Genomic DNA, 17,147 nt, shown 5'->3' with positions numbered 1-17,147 from the left:
GATATAAAATATCCGACAGCATTTCTCAAAGGGCAGGATAGTTCTCCTCAGTGTCTTGCAAATAATTAACCCTCAACCAACATCACTAAAACAGGGTATCTGGTCATTATCCTATTGGTGTCTGTGAACTTTGCTGTGCACATATTGGCTGCTGTGTTTCGCAACACTCTTCATTCTTAAACTTCATAAGTATTTCATCAGCTGTAAATTACTTTGGGACATCCTGAAGTCATGAAAGGCACTATATAATTGGGAGTTTCTTCTCTCATGCTCTCATCATATCACATGCCCACTTTTAAATTATTTTTCTCCCTAGAGATGGATCCTATTCAGGTATCTATACAATAGTGGTCATTATATAATACACTTTAAGATGAACACAGAGAAGGACATAAGTGTGAAGTGAATCAAGTTAACAGATTGAAGAAAAGCTGATTTTGAGGAGCTGAGAATGGAACTTGGGAAAGTAAAATGAGTACTGGATAACTATATAGGCCTGGATGACTGTAGCTCCAACAACATCCAAGAAGCTGGACACCATCCAGAACAAAACAGCCTGCTTGTTTGCCATGTTATCCACAAACATTCACTTCCTCCACCACTGACGAACATTGACCGCAGTGTGTACGATCTACAAGATGTGCACTCCCCGAACAGGCGCCGGAATGTGGCGACTAGGGGCTTTTCACAGTAACTTCATTGAAGCCTACTCGTGACAATAAGCGATTTTCATTTTCATTTTCAGTAGGAATTCACCAAGGCTCCTTCAACAGCAGCTTCCAAACCCACGACCATCAATATCAAGAAGGACAATGGCAGCAGACACATGGGAACACCATTACCTGGAAGTTCCCCTCCAAGCCACTCACCATCCTGACTTGGAAATATATTCTGCGACAACGCAGAATCGCCGAGCAGAAACTGATAGCCAAGTTCCGCACACATGAGTACGGCCTCAATCGGGACCTTGGATTCATGTCCCACTACATTTAACCCCCCACCATCTACCTGGGCTTGCGAAATCCTACCAACTGTCCTGGCTTGAGACAATTCACACCTCTTTAACCTGTGATTATCTCTCTCTCCAGTCGCTCCGTCTGGACCGGTAAAGACTTAATTCCCTGCAAAGACTCGCATTCAAAGTATCGTCTTGCATCATTGACTTTGTCTATATATGTGTTTCTGGAACCCACCTTTTCATTTACCTGAGGAAGGAGCAGTGCTCCGAAAGCTAGTGATTCAAAACAAACCTGTTGGACTTTAACCTGGTGTTGTAAGACTTCTTACTGTGCCCGCCCCAGTCCAACACCGGTATCTCCACATCATGGAAATAGCTTGTCATTCCTTTACTGTCTCTGGAACTCCCTCATAACAGCACTGTGGGTGTACCTGCACCATAGCACTTCAAGAAGGCATCTGACTACCACCTTCTTAAAGGCAATTAAGAATGGGCAATAAATGCTGGCCTAGCCAATTATGCCCACATCCCATGAATGAATTTTTAAAAATGATGTAAAACTAGAATGGGAAATATTTAAAACTGTGCTCAAAAGAGCTCAGTAAGAATACATTCTGTTATCATTAAATAATAATGGGGCTCCATGGATGAATAAAAACATAATGGAGCAACTGATGGTTAGTAAAGAGGTATGTATACGTTAAGTACATAGCCAGCATCATAGGAGAGAATCCAAAAAGGTTAGGAGAGGAGTCAAAAAACAATTACGAAGAAAAAAGAGGAACTATGAAATTAAATTATCAAGGAATATAAAACAAAATAAGAAAATCTTTCACAGGCACATCAATAAAAAAGGAAGGCTGTGATGGAATAGGATCATTAAGGGTAGGAAGGATAATGCCATAGCTAACACAGATGGCACGAATATTAAATAATTCTTTTGTTTCAGTATTCACCAGGGAGATAGGATATGTAGACATGATATTGAATGATGAGAAGAGTAATCAGATAAGTGCATTTAAAATAAAACTGGGGATATATTAAAGAAACAAACATCAAAGAGAATAAAACCCCTGGGTGAATTGAATCTATATATTTTAAAATAATCTAGGAAAGACATAGCAGAGGCATTGCTATTCGTAATTAATAATTTATTTGAAAATATATATAGTGCCAGAGGGCTAGCAGATAGCTAATGTAATTACTATATCCAGGGAACTATAAACCAATCAGCGGTAGAAGAAATAATGGAGTTCTTACTAAAGGAAAGAAGAACACCTAGAAACTAGAAACATAGGGCGAAATTTAACGGCTGCGCCGCACCCAGCGTGGATCAGTGCGCGTTGGTTCGATCATGAGGGAGGCCGAAATCGGGATCCGTGCTGGCCGCCGTCCGGTTTGCGATCAAACTGGCCCGCTCCCGTTGGCGGGTTCCAAATCTCGCTTGGACGTGGCAAGACGACGATTATCACCACTATGGGCAATCTCCATCTCATTAACGAGATGGGTGCCCTATCTAACAACCTCCCGGGTCATAAACACCACCTCAGCGAGAGGTCACACGGGCACTGTTTAGTACTGGTCCACACAAACGTGGACCAGGCGGAACAGCAGCTGGGGGTCTCTCAGGCCAGTTGAGATCCCTGGGTGGTCAGGGGCAGGGCAGAGTGGCATCCTGGCTCTCCCTCAGGCACCTGGCATTGCCAGGTTGGCACCTTGGCACTGCCACCCTGGCACATCCAATGTGTCTGGGTGATACTGCCAGGGTGCCAGTTCCATGGTACCAAGGTGCCAGGGTCGAATTGCCAAGGGCCAGGGCTGAGGGAGGCCAGGAGGGTGAGCAACAAGGCAGTCAGTGCTGCCAGGGACGAGGTGGTGGCAGCAGTAAGCTGGGGGGTGTGACCAGGAGGACTGGCCTCCAGTGCCAGAGGAGGGTGGTATGGCTGTACATATGCCATCGACAGATGAGAGTGGTACGGCTGTGCATATGCCATCGACAGATGAACTGGGGTCCTCCGGCCCCTGAGCCCCCCGAGGCCAGCCACCAGGGGCATCAAAGACAACAGGACTAGGGAAACACCTGGCTGTCTCCACCTCAGATGTGCGTCCTGGGGAGGCACCTAGACATAGTGATAGAGCTGGGAGGGCAAAGCACATCGAGGGTCATTGAGGACACTGGGGGAGGGGGGATTACCTCGCAGAGGTAGGTTGTCAGGTGGAGTGTGGAGGGTGGGGGATGTGGAGGGTGGGGTTGAGGGGGGTGGGGGATGAGGGGGTGGGAGGGCTGTACTATTGGGAGAGTGGGGACCTATATTGAACAATAAACACCCTTGTGCATAACCAGCAGGGTGCCTCTGTCACTTTCTTCCGCAATGCATCACCGCCTGCAGGTGATCACGCAGCAGACAGGCAGGGGTCAGGCTGTGGCATAGATTGAGGAGCACCGGCGCTCAGCTCTCGACACTGACCTGCGGACAGTGCCGAGACAGTTCCAGCACCCTGGACTGATGTGACACATACCTTGGGAGGGTGGGAAATGGGGGTTTGGGTGGGTACGGTTGCCATGACATACCAGGCCACGTCCTAGGTGAAGCGATGCGAGTATGGGGGCCTCCCTGGCCCTCCAGGCTTGCCGGACCCTCAACGCCATCGCCTGTCCTGCAGCCTCCGGCTGGGCCTAAGGTTCCACACCAAAGCGGGCGACCCTCCGGGCGGTGTACTGGAGTGCACCACCGGAGAGGTCAAGATATTGGAATCACATCTGAGGAATCCGATGCAGCGCTCAATGACAGCCCGGATGGCTACATGAGCCTCGTTGTACTGGGTCTGTGCTTCAGTACACAGCCTTCGTACTGGCGTCATATGCCAAGTCCTCAGCGGATACCCCTTATTCCCCAAGAGTCAGCCGCCCATCATGGGGTGCTCCTCGAAGAAAGCAGGGATGACCAACTGCCCCAGGATGTAGCTGTCGTGCATACTCCCTGGGAAGCATGCACACATGTGCATTACCTTCATCTGGTGATCGCAGACGAGTTGTATGTTGAGGGAGTGGAACTCCTTTCTGTTAACATAGGGCACCCCCAGATGGCCTGGTGAGCTCAGGGCACATGTGTGGCATCTATGACTCCTTGGACCTGGGGCATTCTGGCAATGGCGGAGAAACCTGCTGCCTGGGCATCCTGTTGGGCTTGGTCCAGGTCAAAGTAATTTTCCGCCCGGGCATACATGACCTGCTGGATGCACCTGTAGGCTTGTGGGATACCACACAGGTCCCAACTCGAGTCCTGGAATGATCCAGTGGTGTAAAAGGTCAGGGCTGCAGTGACCTTGACGACCACCAGGACCGGGTATCCTCCTCCTCTTCCACGTGGTGCCAAATCCGTGAGGAGATGGCACAGGTGTCGCACCGTCTCCTTGTTGAGGCGGAGCCTCCTGCGGCACGCGCTGTCCATCATTTGTTTGAATGACCAGCGACGCATGTACACCGTGAGCCGTCGCGGAACTCCCCCTCTGGGTCCCTCCCTGGCCTGATGGGCGGGGGGGGGGGGGGTCCGCACATTGGCCGCCTGCTCGAGCATCTGCAGGCGCTTCTGCTGCCGCCTTCATCGGCGTCTGGCCACATCGCGTAGCACCAGCACCACGAGGACAACCTCTGCATCGAATGTCCTTGCCATACCGTTCAATATCTGTAAAGAATTAGGAGAGGGGTGTTCAACTGACAAACAGCGGTGGCTCCCATGCCAGGCCCTTCATTCCACTACTGATTCAACCTCCTCCCTCGCCCCTACCCGGAATGCCCTATCCACATACTCCTGGCCGCAGCGGGCCCCCTTCTCCAGGCTCCACACCCTGTATTCCGGACACCCACTTACAACATTAACCGGACCGGGCATGGCCCCCGATACGCGGTACTCACCCACCCTCCAGTCGTGGACATGCCCCGGGAGTTGTGTCCCAACCCCTGGATGTTCAGATGTTGGCTGCTGCGTGTGAGGTGTTGCCTCCGGTAGTGTTTTGGCACACTACCGCGTCTGATTGGGATGCTAGGCAATGACTCTCACATGTAAATGGCCCACCCACCCACGGGAATACACTTGGGTCATGTGAAGTGCTCACTTAATCCCAATTGCCAATTCTCTATTAGCGATAGTCTTCAGCCGCGCAGCCAAAGGCCACGGCAGCCAATGGGGGCTATGTGTCGTCGGTAGGGCAGACAAGCCGCGACAAGGGTTGTCGCCAGAACTGGTACACATGATCCAGAGGTTGGCATGATGGTGTAGCGAGCGGTTACCTCCCGGTTTCCCCGCCCAGCATCCCTCATCCTCCCATGGCGGCCCACCCCTGTGGAGGGTCCCCCACCCCAGCTGAGGCTCCCCCATTCCCCACCGAGTACAGGGGCAGAAAACCCAGCGCCCCCGGGCTCTTTGCCTGTGAGCAAAGATGGCTACTCACCTCCTCAGCTCCCCATAGAAGCCCTTCTGCCAGGTTCGCGTTTTTAAAAAGGAGTACGAATCGGCGCCAGCGTGAGCACTTGCTGGGGAGGCCGCTGAATGAAGGGACGCCTTTGGATAAGGGGTGGCTCTTGTTAATTGTATGGCTTATGTGGTGATAACTGGTTTCTCGCCTCATTACAGCGAGATCCCCATTTCGCCTGTGGGAGTGGGCAGGTTGCATCACAAACTGTTTGGCGCCTGGCGCGGTTCTCGCTTTTGGCCTCTCACACTATTCAATGGCCTCATTTCACTTGAGCACGAGTGTAATGAGGCTGGAAGATCGCGCCCTAATTGTGGGCTGGACCGGGGGAGAAACTCCCCAAAGCTGAAAAAATTGACAACGTGTGGGGAAATAATGGTGTGGATGTCACCAACAAAGCTGGTTGGAAACACCCAGCCAAACCCGCCCGAAATCACACTTAGAAACTTGTCCGTTGAATTACACCCATAATAATGAATAGAAAACATGGGTTTCCAAAGGGTAAATCTTGCTTCACTAACCTTATTGAATTTTTGAGGAGGTAACAAAGAGAGTAGACAATGGTAATGCAGTGAGGGTAGTTTATCTGGATTTCCAAAAAGCTTGAGATAAGGTGCCCCATAATAGAATAATAAATAAGGTCAGAGAATGCGGAGTCCGAGGACAAATGGCAGCACAGATTGCTAGTTGTCTTCAAAGCAGAAAGCAAAGAGTGTGAGTTATTCAGAGCGGCAGAAGGTAGGGAATGGTGTTCCACAAGGATCATTGCTGGGACCACTGCTGTTCCACAATTTACATTTGAACTTTGGAATCAAAAACACAATTACTTAATTCACGGATTACACCAAATTTGAGGGAACGTCAATACTGAGGAGAAAGACAACAAATTACAGGGGGACATTAATAAACTGGCAGGGTGAATAAATTAAGTTCAACACTACATATAATTGTGAGGTTGTACATTTTGGAAGAAAGAATAGGGAAGCTACTCACTACTTGGAAGGTGCAAGTCTGGAGGAAAGAAACAAAGGGATCTCGGAGTGCAAATACATCAATCAATAAAAGTGCGCCATAGGTTAACAAGACCATTAAAAAAAGCAAATCAAGTATTAGCTTTAGTTCTAGAGGGATAGAATTCAAAGTAGGAAGTTATGCTGTACCTCTATCAAACCTTGGTTAGACCAGCAGAATATTGCATACAGTTCTGGTTGTCATTTGTCAATATCCTTATCATAAGGGTATTGAGGTACTGGGGAAGGTGCAGAGAGCATTTACAAGGATGATACCTGAAATGTGTGGTTTCACATATCAGGAAAGGATTGACAGGCTCTCCCCTCTTTAAAAAAGAAGGTTGAGCTGTGACAGAGGGCTTTAAAATTTTGAAAGGTTTGGATTGAGTGGTTACAGAGAGAATGTTTCCTCTTCTGGGGAAGATCATAACTCAAGATTGTTAATAAAAGAATATAAGAATATCATCAAAAAATCCGACAAGGAATTCAGAAGGAACTTCTTCACCCAAATAATGGTAAGAATGTGGAAATCCCTACCATTGGGGGGGGGTGGGGGAATTGGGGAGGGGGCGGGGGGGGAGGGCGGTTGGGCCCCGGTCAGGTCGGGCTGGGGCGGAGTCAGGCCGCTGGACTGGCACTCACCTGGGGGGTCATGTTTGTGGGATATGTCCTGTGTAAAGCTGCATCTGGGATTTTCAAATAGTTACTCTGGAGTTAGAAGTGGTTTTTCTCCTCTAATTCTTTCAGAGTAACTATCAAGCTAAAACTGGCAGAAACATCCTAATTTAGCAATTTTAATTGCTCTTGTCAGATGGTTCCCTGCCCAGCGCAATTGTCCAGATTAAGTTAGCACGTCTGGACAATTGCTGGGTGTTATAACCCCCACAAGACCCATGGGGACGACCCGATTAATCTCCCTGAACGCCTCGTGGAGTACGAGCTCCCTAATTCCACAGGATAAAAGCCGGCCCAGGTAGGAGGCGGGTGCCAGAATAGTCCTGGCTGGCACTTGGACTGTTGCTTGTGTATACTTTTCCGAAACCAAGGGTTGAAAAGAAACCATTTTTGACTCTCCTTTCCTGACTCCTCCTTGACTACCATATCGGGTAAACACTTACGTGGGAATTTCCCAGTCCCAACGCATCATTGTGGTACCCCCTAAATGTGACACTGGGGAACCTAGAGTTATAGACCTATATTAATGTCTTTAACAAAATAAAACCAAACTGTTATCCTCACTAGTACAGAGGTGCAATAATGGAAAACTGTCACTAGATGGCTGAGAACCACCAATTTTGGCAAGCTTAAGAGCTGATACAGCAAATGGTGTTAATCTTCCTAGCATTCAGACTCTCCACTGCATTCTAGCATTGCAATTGGCCTCCAGGGGTGGGAAGAATACTTTCACACCACCCATCTAGACTCGGCCTGTTGTGTTCACATTTATAGGAGCACAAGTCAGGAACTCCCTCCTACATCCTCCTCCTTGGTCCTTGTGAATATATGCTTGTTCCAGAGTCAAGGATATCTTCCAGTAAGCTTCACGTATTTTTAAGGACTTTGAATGAGTAGGTAAACAGGCACTGCCTGCTGGTGTTGATAAATGGTGCTGTGCCGACAGATGCCAGTGTTAGTGGCAGAGGATTGTCCCTTTGGTCCCAACATTCCCATGTGTGCTACAAAGTTTTGCATGGCCCAAGAAAAATGCTTTCAAATCAGTGTTTTAGAAAGTGAATTTGGGGAATTTGCTTATTTGATAACTGTAGCGCACAAAGACTCACGAGAGACGAATAGAGATGAAGTCGATGAGGCTTTATTAAGCGTGACTTGTTCCCCGCAGTTCAGTAGCTGACTGGCCTGCGGGGGAGAACTCCAGGTTCTTATACTCCGCCTTCAGGGCGGAGCTAGAGGTCAACAGCCAACCAGGACCTGGGATCTGTCAGCCAATGACATCACGGCTTCACAGTCCCACATGACACCTAATGCATACTACCACAATAACTAATGGAATGCTGGTCTTTTTCTTAACGGGACTAGAATACAAGGGATGGGAAATGCTCTTTCAGTTGTACAGAGCACTTATCTAGAGTACTGCGTACAGTTCTGGGCACAGTACTTCAGGATGAGTATGGCCTTATTTAGCTGAATGATATCAGGGCTAAAAGAGTTATAACTTGAGGATTGATTGCTTAAGCTTGAGTTGTTTTCACTTGATTTAGAGAATTGGAAAGTGATCTGATTGAAGTATTCAAAATGAAAAAGGGGATTTAAGAAAAAAATAAAAATTTGCTACCACTGCACCACCGTGCTGCCCCTATGATAAAGGGATTTGGTAGCGTGGATAGGGAGAAACTATTTCCTCTGATAGAGGAAGCCGGAACAAGAAAGCACAATCTCAAGCTTAGGGCTAGGCATTTGGAAATCAGGATAATGGAAATCTGAAATGGTCTTCCCCAAAAGGCTGTGGGTGCCAGCAATCATTTTCAAGACGGAGATTGGTAATTTTTTATTGAACTAAGGTATGAAGGGATAAGGAGCAAAGCTGGATAAATTTGAGTTATAATTCAGCCATGATTAAATTGAATGGCAGAATGTGATCAAGAGGTTGAATCATCTACTTCTGTTTCTATGATGACTATTCTCTGCACTTGTGCAAAATGCAATACTAGGAAGCATTATTGCTTGAAACCCACTCATCACAATAACTTCATTTGAAGCCTACTTGTGACAATAAGCGATTTTCATTTAATTTCATTTCCTACTCTGCTTCTGCCCACTGCTATTTTGATTGAGGCCTTTGGGCAGGCAACCAAGACTCTTGTCATCTACAATGGGAATCGCATGCAGTTTTCATGTCCCAGAAGGTGGAACTGCTGGTGCCCACTCCAAAGGTGGCACAGATGGCAGCATTCAGAAGATGCCTTCTGAACCTCCAGTCTGTACCCCAGGGTGAAACATCACCCTCCACTGACTTGGCTCCTCTGAGGAACCACCAAATTTCCCACTTCCTCTAATTAGAATCTGGGGCATCTCCATGCGAATATGGTACTAGGGTTGACCATCAATATTGATTAGGTATCTGCGTAGTGAGTTCACTCTGCCCTCCTTTCACCCACATCAAAATCACGTTCCCCACCATCCCACACAGCAATTACAGCAAGTTGTACTTCAAAATTGTCCATTTATCAAATTATCCAAAATAAAATAAAAATACGAAAATAAATGTGGAAATCCTTGCTGAATGAAAGGTGTTTAACTAACTGAGGGAGAATCTTCAAATATGGGAGTAACAGTAGAACTCCGCGCATACCACATCTGATTGTTGTGGAGCAGCAGCAATCAACAAAGGAGATAGATTGGTGAGAGATATTGTCAGAGCAGAGAACAAATCCAAGGCCGGCACACAGAAATTATACAGTGTTTTAGTGCTGCAGTTTGACCAGCTTTTGTCACCGAGACGGTCGGGAAAATTATGGACCCTGGAACCCTTGCACAGAAAATACAAGACTGATCCCTGCCAGGATGCTAAGGAAAGGATAAAAGGACTTTGGCTGTTTCTACTTGATAGGAGGGGGATGGTAAGATCATGATGATGTTACTGGGCTAGTAATTTAGAGGCCTGGACTAATGCTCTGGAGATGTGAGTTCAATTACTATCATGGCATCTGGGGGAATTTATATTAAATTAATTAATAAAGCTAAACTAAAAAAGATAGTCTTGTTAATAACGCTCATGAAACTACTGGATTGTTATTAAAAAACAACATCTGGTTCACTAATGTCCTTCAGAGAACAGAATCTGCCATCCTTACCCGGTCTGGCCTGTACATGACTCTGGGTCCACAACAATGTGGTTGATTCTTAGCTGGCTTGCTAAGCCATTTCAAAGGGCACTTGCTGCAGAAAAAAGTACTGTAGTTCACCTATATGGATTGCAACAATTCAAGAAGGCTTCCCACTACCATCTTCTCAAGAAAAACTATGGATGGGCAGTAAATGTTGGCCTTGCCAGTGATGCTCACATGCCAAGAGCAAATATTTTTTTTAAAATGAGGGAAGTCAGTATAGGCATGTAAGATATCGCGTAAGATACCAAGTAGACTAGAAAAGACAGAATCAAGTTAAATTGTGACTACAGGACGGGAACACGAGTAGAGAGCACTAACTGGGATGGTTTTCCAGTTATAGTCATGGGTACAAACCATAGAACCAATGAAGAACTAGTTGGATGATGCTGGAATTGTAGGTCAAAATGGAAAGATGAATTCAATGGACCGAATGGATGCTCACATCTGTACTGTACTGGTAACCTTTATTTCCTTTCTTTGCTCAGACAACGCCAATGGAAATTGTAAAACCATGAGGATGGGAGTAGTCCTAAATGAATATTTCTTGTCAGTATTTACTGTTGAGAAGGCACAAATGTTCGGGAAATTGGGGAAATAAAAAGAGATGTCTTGAGGAGTGTACATATTACAGAGAAGGAGGTGCTGGAGGTATTGAAGTGCATCAAGATAGATAAATCCCAGGGTAGCACAGTGGGTTAGCCCTGCTGCCTCACGACGCCGAGGTCCCAGGTTCGATCCTGGCTCTGGGTCACTGTCCGTGTGGAGTTTGCACATTCTCCCCGTGTTTGCATGGGTTTCGCCCCCACAACCCAAAGGTGTGCAGGCTAGGTGGATTGGTCACGTTAAATTGCCCCTTAATTGGAAAAAAATAATTGGGTACTCTAAATTTACAGAAAAAAAAAGATAGATAAATCCCCGGGACCTGATAAAATGTATCCCAGGATGTTGTGGGAAGCTAGGGAGGAAATTGCCGGCCCCCTAGCTGGGATATTTGAATCATCAACAGCCACAGGAGAGGTGCCTGAAGATTGGAGCGTTGCAAATGTTGTGCCCTTGTTTAAGAAAGCTTGTAGGGATAAGCCTGGGAACTACAGACCGGTTAGCCTTACTTCTGTAGTGGGTAAATTGTTAGAAGGTATTCTGAGGGACAGGATCTACAGGCATTTAGATAGGCAAGGGCTAATAAGAGAAAGTCAGCATGGCTTTGTGAGGGGAAAGTCATGTCTCACGAATTTGACTGGGTTTTTTGAAGGGGTAACCAAGAAGGTAGATGAGGGCAGTGCAATCGATGTTGCCTATGATGATGCCATTTTCCAAAATGGTGCTTCGAAAATGTGTTCCTTCTTCCTTAACCTTGATTTCCCACCTACAGTTGTTGACCGGGCCCTCAACAGTGTGCGGTCCATCTCCCGCGGTAGTACCCTCGCCCCCTCCCCTCCTTCCCAGAACAAGGATAGTCCCCCTCGTTCTCACATTTCATCCCACCAGCCTCTAATCCTCTGCCATTTTCGCCAACTGCAGCGTGATGCCATCACCAAACACATCCTCCCTTCACTCCCTCTGTCAGCATTTCGCAGAGACCGTTCCCTCCGAGATAATCTAGACCACTCCTCCACCATACCCAGTACCTCTCCCTCACCCATGGCACCTTCCCATGTAATCGCAGAAGGTGTAACACCTGCCCCTTTACCTCTTCCACACTTAACATCCCAGGCCCAAAACACTCATTCCAGGTTAAGCAGCGTTTCACTTGCATCTCTTCCAATTTGGTCTACTGCATTCGCTGCTCCCAATGTGGTCTCCTCTATATAGGAGAGACCAAACACAGACTGGGTGATCGCTTTGCTGAGCATCTTCGGTCTGTGCGCATTCAGGACCCTGACCTTCAGGTTGTTTGCCATTTTAATCAAAGACCCTGCTCCCATGCCCACATGTCTGTTCTTGGCCTGATGAAATGTTCCACTGAAGCTTAATGCAAGCTGGAGAAACAACATCTCATCTTCCGGTTAGGCACGCTACAGCCTTCCAGTCTCAACATCGAATTCAACAACTTCAGGTGATCAGCTCTACCCCACCTCGACCCATTTGTTTTCATCCCATTTCATTTTAACTGTATTTTCCCTTCCCCTCCCCCCACATCTACAGTTCATCCTCTGATGTTAGTTTCCCTGCTGTTTGACCTTTCACATCTTTTGTTCTCTCTGGGGACTGTCATTAGCACTCTCCCCCTTGGTTTCCGTGGCCATTAGCACCCGGTTTCCCTGGGTTTCTGTGGCTATGACTCATCTTTCATTCTCACTCCACAGTATAAATATTTCCCACTTTCTCTGTCTGTTAGCTTTGACAAAGGGTCATCGGACTCGAAACGTTAGCTCCTTTCTCTCCCTACAGATGCTGCCAGGCCTGCTGAGATTTTCCAGCATTTTCTCTTTTGTTGTCTACATGGACTTTAGCAAGGCCTTTGACAAGGTACCGCATGGTAGATTGTTGCAAAAGGTTAAATCTCACGGAAACCAGAGTGAGGTAGCCAATTGGATACAAAATTGGTTTGGCGACCGAAGCCAAAGGGTGGTTGTAGAGGGTTGTTTTTCAAACTGGAGGCCTGTGACCAGCGGTGTGCCTCAGGGATCGGTGCTGGGTCCACTGTTATTTGTGATATATATAAATGATTTGGATGAGAATGTAGGAGGCATGGTTAGTAAGTTTGCAGATGACACCAAGATTGGTGGATAGTGGATAGTGAAGAAGGTTATATAAGATTGCAACAGGACCAATTAAACCAGTGGGCCAATGAATGGCAGATGGAGTTTAATTTGGATAAATGTGAGGTGATGCATTTTGGTAGATCAAATCAGGACAGGACCTACTCAGTTAATGGTAGGGAGTTGGGGAGAGTTACAGAACAAAGAGATCTAGGAGTACAGGTTCATAGCTCCTTGAAATTGGAGTCACAGATGGACAGGGTGGTGAAGAAGGCATTCAGCATGCTCGGTTTTATTGGTCAGAATATTGAATATAGGAGTTGGGACATCTTGTTAAAGTTGTACAAGACATTGGTAAGGCCACACATGGAATACTATGTTCAGTTCTGGTCACCCTAGGATATTGTTAAACTAGAAAGAGTGTCAAAGAGATTTACGAGGATGCTACCAGTACTTGATGGTCTGAGTTATAAGGAGAGGCTGGATAGGCTCGGACCTTTTTTTCCCCTGGAGCGTAGGAGGCTTAGGGGTGAACTTATTGCGGTCTATAAAATAATGAGAGCATAGATAAGGTACATAGTCAACATCTTTTCCTAAAGTTGGAGGAGTCTAGAATTAGAGAGCATAGGTTTAAGGTGAGAGGGGAGAGATACAGAAGAGACCAGAGGGAAGGTTTTTTCACACAGAGGGCGGTGAGCATCTGGAACGAGCTGCCAGAGGCAGTGGTAGAGGCGGATGCAATTTTTTTCCTTTAAAAAAGTTAGACACTTACATAGACAGAGTGGGTATATAGGGAAATGGGCCAAATGCGGGCAAGTGGGACTAGCTTAGTGATAGAAACTGGGAGACATAGACAAGTTTGGAAAAAGGGCCTGTTTCCATGATGTAAACATCTATGACTCTTTGAGATTCAACAAGCTGTGGTTAAAAGAAGAACTGGCATCATATTGGTGATAACTTCAAAATTATTTGCACACCTTGGAGATTAACTCTGGGAAACTAGTGCCTGAGAGCTCTTTGGATTGTGATGCAGGGAAGTTATTCTTGCCTCAAGGGCTGCCTCCTAGCAATGAAGGCCCTTTTCTCAATTCCGAGCAAGCAACATTTGGAATTGCGAGCTGTCGGGTAGACAAATGCATGTGTCAGCTGAGGAAGGAACCAGTGCAATCAGTGCAGCTCTGAAAATTGGGTCCCGCCACCCATTGTAAACAACAGGAAGTCACTGGCAGTGAAAATCTAAATACATGAATCTCATCAATAAAACATCAACGCTGACCCTGCTTAAGAATTTAGCAAAAGTGACTGTGAAGTTGATATCATTCGGCAGGAAACCGAGAGTAAAACTGGACTCTGCCAAAAATGGGAGAAAGCCAATAGCCAGAAATGAGAGCCTGTATTTTCCTGTGCCCAATTTCCTTTTCAACTGAAGTCAATGAGTGCAGAATAAAGTGAGCCGCTACTTCACCATGGTCTACTTCTTCAAAGACCAATTTTAACCTCCTTTAAGATCCTTAAAGAAAGCTGAGGAAGGCAGTATTAGCAAGCATACCAATGATTTTGCTTTCCTCATCTTGTAGTTTGCTGATTGCTGCTTCTTTCTTTCACGAGCCTGGCGGGCAAGTGCTGGGGTGGCTCCACCTCCATCCTTCGTTCTGGAAAAATAAAGCAGCCCCCATTCAAAAATATGTTCAAGACACGGTATGCAGAATCAATAGAGAGTAATGCAGATGAGCAGGTTAAAGAGATGCAGGGCCAACCCATTGCCCACAGTTAGATGTGTGGGAAGTTACGTGGAGGATATATGTCGCTATGTGACCAGTTCCAATGAACAACAATCCCCATATAACGTATGCCAAAAATCAAACCACACACCAAATAGATAAAAGGAACAGCCTACTCTGTCTTATTAAAATTTCGTTCATTGGCCCCGAGCCGGTGGTTGGTGACATTCGGGTGTCGGAGGATCCGGTGGTGCAGGTGGGGAGAGAGGCTGACGTTGGCCTTTCGGGGCAGATTTTGTTAGTGTGACGGGCTCCGGAGCTGCCCAAAGCGGTAGGGTGATCTGGCAGAACTCCTCCATCCGGAAAAGATAAAGAGCTGGATAAAGGCCGTCGGAATGCAGCCCGGGGATTTCCCGACAGCGTAGGGCAGCCCCACAATGGGAAACCCCATTGACCAGCCGGCGAAACGCCCTGCTGGCAGGGCGGGATGAAGAATCCAGCCCATAAAGTTTGCCATTACGGGGTCAGAGGAGGAGTTCTTCTCGAGGTAGTAGTAAGGAGTAGTCGACGTCAGCCAGGAGTTGGGTTTGGTTTTGTTCTGGGTTATTTTTGTTTTACATTATAATTATAAAGTGGGGCATGCGGGGTGTCCAAGGGAATTGATGGGTTTTTGTATTGTGGCAAGAGTATAAACATGATTGTTTTGTGTGTTTTGCATATAAATTGAAAATGCCTTGAATAAAAATATATTTTAAAAAAACTTAATTTGTGTTTTTGACAGTCAGATCAATCAATGTAACTAAATATAACATTGTACAAAATAACATAAAAAGGATCATATTATGCATAAAATTGTTAATTTTTTAGTCTTTTAATTTGGGGTCCTCTATCCAACTGGATCCAAAATAAAGCTATTTCTAACTTTAATAGAAATGAGTGAATTAATTATACTTTTATTTCAATCTTTTTGACATTCTCCTTTAAAACTTTCAATGCCCAAGTTAGATTCACACTCAGAAAGATACTGGGTCCAGTATTCCTCTTCCTTGCTTTTCCTAGTGCTGTACCTCAACTGAACTGATCCCCACGTCGGCATTGGCAGGTTCAGGCTATTTATGGTACCTTGGTATGCCCCCACCCCCACCACCACCACCACAATGCCGAGCAGGAACCTATGCCTTGATTCAGAGGCAGAAAAGCAGAAGTGGTAATGGACACTGGCTATAGGATGGTAGTCAACCCCATAAACTTGATGGGGAAACAAAAACACATTTTCCTTTCTGGGCTTGCTGTCTGTCCTTGACAGCACAACCCCCCACGCTGCCCCCATGGGAAACAACCAGGAGTTGGCACCTGTGACAACTTCTTCAAACCCTATGTGAAGAGGAGTAGGAGTAGGAGGCTGTTGCAACTCCTTCTTGAAACCCCAGTTTTTCGCTTATCCTTCAGGTGAACCTTCAGGAACACTGGCAATAGGGCTGGGAATATCCCACTAACATGCCTGGCCCTTTGCCTCCCTACCCAGAGAAAGTCGCATACATCCCAGGACAAAGCAAAGGGATGGAGGCTCAGTGACCCATTTCAATCTGGCTCCCTAGAGAGTGATATAAAACTCTGGAATCCACAGAATGTGGCAACACCAGCCAGAAATCACTGGTGAGCTGGAACAGCAAAAGACCCCTCTGACGTAATGGGTACTCCCTTCCCTGGTTGGTGGCCTGAAGCTTCCTATAGCAGGTTTCCTTACGCTTCGCCAATGGGGTCACAGTTGTCCAGGTAGTTGAAGCGCACGGTGTCTGTTGGATGCCGGTCTGAGCCACGCCAGGGAGGTAGCTCGAGCTGCACTTTCCCAGGCAGGGATCGAGTTGCTGCCGTTCTAAGCTGCTTCTGGTCTGCAGGATCCTTTGGTAATGGATGGACATCCACCACAATAAACCCGTCTCTGGGTGGAATCTAGAAACAGGAAAAATCCTGAATAAAAACATGTTTGCGGGAATCAGTACCAGGGTTTGTTAAGTTTCTTGTTGGAAAGAGGAGGAAATCAAGTAAAATCTCTTCCATAAACCTCCCAAGACCATATAGTCAGGCAAAGTTGCATCACACAGTGGCACAGTGGTTAGCACTGCTGCCTCACAGCACCAGGGAACCAGGTTCAATTCCGGTCTTGGTGACTTGTGTGTGGAGTATGCCCATTCTCCCTATGTCTGCGTAGGTTTCCTCCGGGTGCTCCGGTTTCCTTCCACAGTCTAAACAAGTGCATGTTAGGTGGGGTTACAGGGATAGGGCTAGGGACTGGGTCTAGGTAGGGTACTCTTTCAAAGGGTTGGTGCAGACTTGATGGGCCGAATGGCCTCCTTCTGCGCTGTAGGAACTCTACTTTCGAAATTAACTTTTACAACAGCGTGGTTTGAAAATATAGAGTTATAGATTGATAC

The 17,147-nt window shown here is 46.7% G+C and overlaps 1 protein-coding gene across 4 annotated transcripts in view; it reads right to left on the bottom strand.

The window, feature by feature from the left end:
* The window catches only part of fbxo16 (F-box protein 16), a 109,172-nt gene that overhangs the window by 18,486 nt on the left and 73,539 nt on the right, over window positions 1-17,147 (bottom strand). For all 4 annotated transcript variants that reach the window (XM_072498545.1, XM_072498547.1, XM_072498548.1 and 1 more), the window contains 2 exons: window positions 16,460-16,665; window positions 14,541-14,643 (listed from right to left, as the gene is read on the bottom strand). In XM_072498545.1, coding sequence (XP_072354646.1) covers window positions 14,541-14,643; window positions 16,460-16,665 — 309 coding nt within the window. The remainder of the gene's footprint in view (window positions 1-14,540; window positions 14,644-16,459; window positions 16,666-17,147) is intronic.

This window comes from Scyliorhinus torazame, chromosome 4 (genome assembly GCF_047496885.1).
Source record: "Scyliorhinus torazame isolate Kashiwa2021f chromosome 4, sScyTor2.1, whole genome shotgun sequence".
NCBI lineage: Eukaryota > Metazoa > Chordata > Chondrichthyes > Carcharhiniformes > Scyliorhinidae > Scyliorhinus > Scyliorhinus torazame.
The sequence above is the reverse complement of the archived record's forward strand: the minus strand, read 5'-3'. Positions and strand labels throughout refer to the sequence as shown.